Genomic DNA, 3,340 nt, shown 5'->3' with positions numbered 1-3,340 from the left:
TTCCATTGAAATATTATTGGAAATGCCAAAACATGTTTTGATAAATATGGTTCAAAAGTAATAATAGTTCATGTTCCAAAAATGCATCAAAGTCCAAAAGCTGAAAATGGAGCGGTGTATTGATTGAAGGGTGAAAAGAAACATAAACATAAATGGAAATATGACCCGACCCCGACTTGCAAAGTAAAATGTGGTACGCAGTTGTAGCCAAAAAAAAGGTGGCCATCTGAATTAGATCATCATGATCGAATTTTTTTTAATATTAGAATGATGGTAACAAGATTCTCCGCTGCTGTGTAAATTTAGATCATCTGGATGTCGATGTCCCCTTGCGACAGGGACAAAACTGGGGGTGGTTCAGGGTTGTTCCAACCAAAAATAGGTAATACACGGAAGCTCATGATCAACATTTATCTACTATTATTCCAAACCAAGACTATAAAAACATATTAAAACTCTTTTTTTTTCCTATAGTATTTGCTGAATTGATTCATTTTCACACCCAAATACTATAGTATTTGCTGAACTGCACAGGAGAATACAGTTTCCAATTACAATAAGAGCAGAAACCAAATGAACAACAGAAACAACGGTCTAATTTAACCGGAGAAAGAAAAACAGCATGCACCGGAGCTTATCACAAGGGAAAAGAAACGAAAACAGGAAATAGGGAAATTAACATGCTTATCACAAGCGAAAAGAAACAAACGAAGGAAATAGGGAACATCTCCTCAAGTGAAGATGACTTATTGTTCATAAGAGCAAAGTACTCCTTAGAGCTTTTACTATGGGAAAGCTTCAATGACAGACTGAATAGCGCGAATCGGTCTGATCTTATGAGACCGAAAGCCTGCACGTTTGAGCAAATTTTCCCAATCCTCTGCAGTTCTCTCTCTACCACCTGTATTCACCAACATATCAATATCAAGAATCAATCTTGCCTTTGTAAGTTCATGTTCAGATTCTTCTTCAAGTGCTACATCCACTATGATCACTTTCCCTGTCTCTTTCGGGATTGCTTCTTTGCATTTCTTTAGAATGTTGACGCAGTGTTCATCAGTCCAGTCATGCAAGACGCACTGTTTCACAATTGAAAAAAAAACATCCGTTCTTTAGAAAAAGTCACCTGTAAAAGAGTAGTTAGAAATTAAGTTAGAATTCTCACCTTGAGTAAGAGAACTTGAGCACTTGGAACAGACATGAACATATCACCGGGAACTTTTAGGATGTTAGGGTGATCATCAGAGTTAGCAATAACATGAGGAAGATCATAAAGCGTACATTTAATATGAGGAAAAGCTTCATGGATTGCCTTAATTGTCGTACCGTTTCCTCCACCAACATCAACAAGCGAATCCATACCTTGAAAAGTATCTCTACAATCTACAAGTAGAGTTTTAGTTAAAAGTCTTGTTTCTCCAGCTTGCCCTTCATCAAACAACTGACTTTGATTAGGATTAACTTCTAAATACTTCCACATATCCATTCCCATTGCTTTCTCAAATGCTGTTGTACTTCCAGTGCCTAATCCTTCTTTCACGAAATTCCATACAAACAAGAAATCTTTTTGTGACAGGCCTAATATTACTGGTGCCATGCTTCTTTCAGAATCTTTTAATAATAATGTGCCAACTGGTTTAAGTGAGTAAACCCTATCAACTCCAGCAGCACAAGTTTGTTGTCCTAAGATATTCAGGTGTACTAAGTATCTTAGAAGTCTGTACAAATTATCAGAATTCACATTTGAAAGTGGTAGTTTCGATACAAGCTCTGAAAGTGTGATTGACCCATTATTGTTTTTGATAATATCTGCGATTCCAATCTCTACTGTGCAACGAAGAACAAGAGAATCAGCATAACCATAGATTATATTCCATAATTGAGCTTGATCTTTGATGTCAACTTCATGTGTTTCAGCATCTATACTACTACCCATAATATGATGTTTGTAGAATATTTCTTAATTGAGAAGAAGACTACGTTTGTTTTGGGTGTGTGTGTTTCGAAATATCTTCCAAGGTTATGATGTATTTATAAGTGCAGCAAAAGGCTGGCTAACAGGTTGGTGCACCATCCTAAGACTAGGTCGGTAATAAAGTTGTTTACTCTGGGGCTTATCAGCCCATGATACAAAAGCAAGAACCACGTGGGAATAATTCTTGTCACCAATGATATTATTGTATCTGGTTTTATAGAGCTAGCCGTGCTATTCATACGTATATCAGAAAATTCTTTGGAAAGTTTATTTGTGCTTGGTGCAGTTGTGCAGCGACGGAGAATTATATAGGGGGGTTTCTTCAGGGTAAATTGTGCTTCCTAGTAAACATAAGCATTAGTGATTATGTTTACTGGGCCTTAACTTGTTTGCAAAAGTGCTATGATGAACTATTAATTCTTTTAATTATGAGATTTAGGTAATTTTAATCTTGTTTCTTTGGTAACCATTAATTTGAACTTATAATATGTTTGTGTACTTGAAATGTTTTTCTTGACATTTTGTTATGAGTACTTGAAATGTGGCATGAATTATGATAGTTTAACTGTGATGTGTATGAATCTCGTTTAATTATTTTAGTGATACTTAATCTATAAAGGCTTGGAAATGTTTCATGATACATGATGTATCTTACATTAATATAGACCTTGGGTTTGGGAGGTTAAAAAATGATGCTAAGTTGAGTTATCTGGCTTTTTTACCATAAACTTGAGGTTAATTAATAGACTCATATGGTCAATAATTTTGTGGACATTACCAAGTAATGATATGGTTAGATACGTCGGCTCGGATTCATGGAAATATGATTGTGCTAGTGATTGAACCAGTTTAATAATAATACAAATTATTAATGGAAAATTTAAGAGTTTCTGAAAGAATATTAAAGACCTGAGTAATTACAGTTACTGTATCATTGACTTGCCAATTGGGTCAGTCTGTACTCGTTGACTTCAGTTAAAGGTCCAAAAGGCTCAGCTTATAAACATAATGGATCAGCATTTACTACGGGCCCAACTAGTCTAGTGGGCCTAAGTAAAAGAATAAATGGTAGTTTGGCTATAGGGAAACTTAGAGGGAGACCCAAAAAAAATAATATTCTCATTGTCATGCCACAATTAATTTTATCTACCGTGACATCCATAATTATGAAAAATATCTATCGTGACACCCATAATTATTAAAAATGTCTGCATGACGGTTTATGCATCCGCATGACAGGTTATGCATACTATTTTTTCAGGGATAACTCGTTATGCATCCTAATTTTTCAGGGGTATAATTGGCAACGCAACTTGGATATAACATACCTAAAAAACCACGCCTTGGAATTTAACAAATTTTATA

The 3,340-nt window shown here is 35.2% G+C and overlaps 1 protein-coding gene across 1 annotated transcript; it reads right to left on the bottom strand.

Moving 5' to 3' along the window:
• Positions 1–397: 397 nt before the first annotated feature.
• On the bottom strand, positions 398–1,986 carry LOC113327792 (3'-hydroxy-N-methyl-(S)-coclaurine 4'-O-methyltransferase 1). Its single transcript, XM_026574923.1, has 2 exons — positions 1,166–1,986; positions 398–1,079 (listed from the first exon to the last, which is right to left on the bottom strand). Exons 1-2 carry the CDS (start codon positions 1,934–1,936, stop codon positions 786–788), a joined length of 1,065 nt encoding a protein of 354 aa, XP_026430708.1. The 5' UTR covers positions 1,937–1,986; the 3' UTR covers positions 398–785.
• Positions 1,987–3,340: the final 1,354 nt, after the last annotated feature.

Source organism: Papaver somniferum, unplaced genomic scaffold (assembly GCF_003573695.1).
Source record: "Papaver somniferum cultivar HN1 unplaced genomic scaffold, ASM357369v1 unplaced-scaffold_107, whole genome shotgun sequence".
Lineage (NCBI taxonomy): Eukaryota > Viridiplantae > Streptophyta > Magnoliopsida > Ranunculales > Papaveraceae > Papaver > Papaver somniferum.
This window is presented reverse-complemented; position numbering and strand designations above follow the sequence as displayed.

Coding starts and splice junctions, on each gene's coding strand:
- LOC113327792 (XM_026574923.1), bottom strand. CDS start 1,936: ATGGGTAGTAGTATAGATGCTGAAACACATGAAGTTGACATCAAAGAT. Junction 1,080..1,165: donor CTCAAGTTCTCTTACTCAAG/GTGAGAATTCTA, acceptor ATTGTGAAACAG/TGCGTCTTGCATGACTGGAC.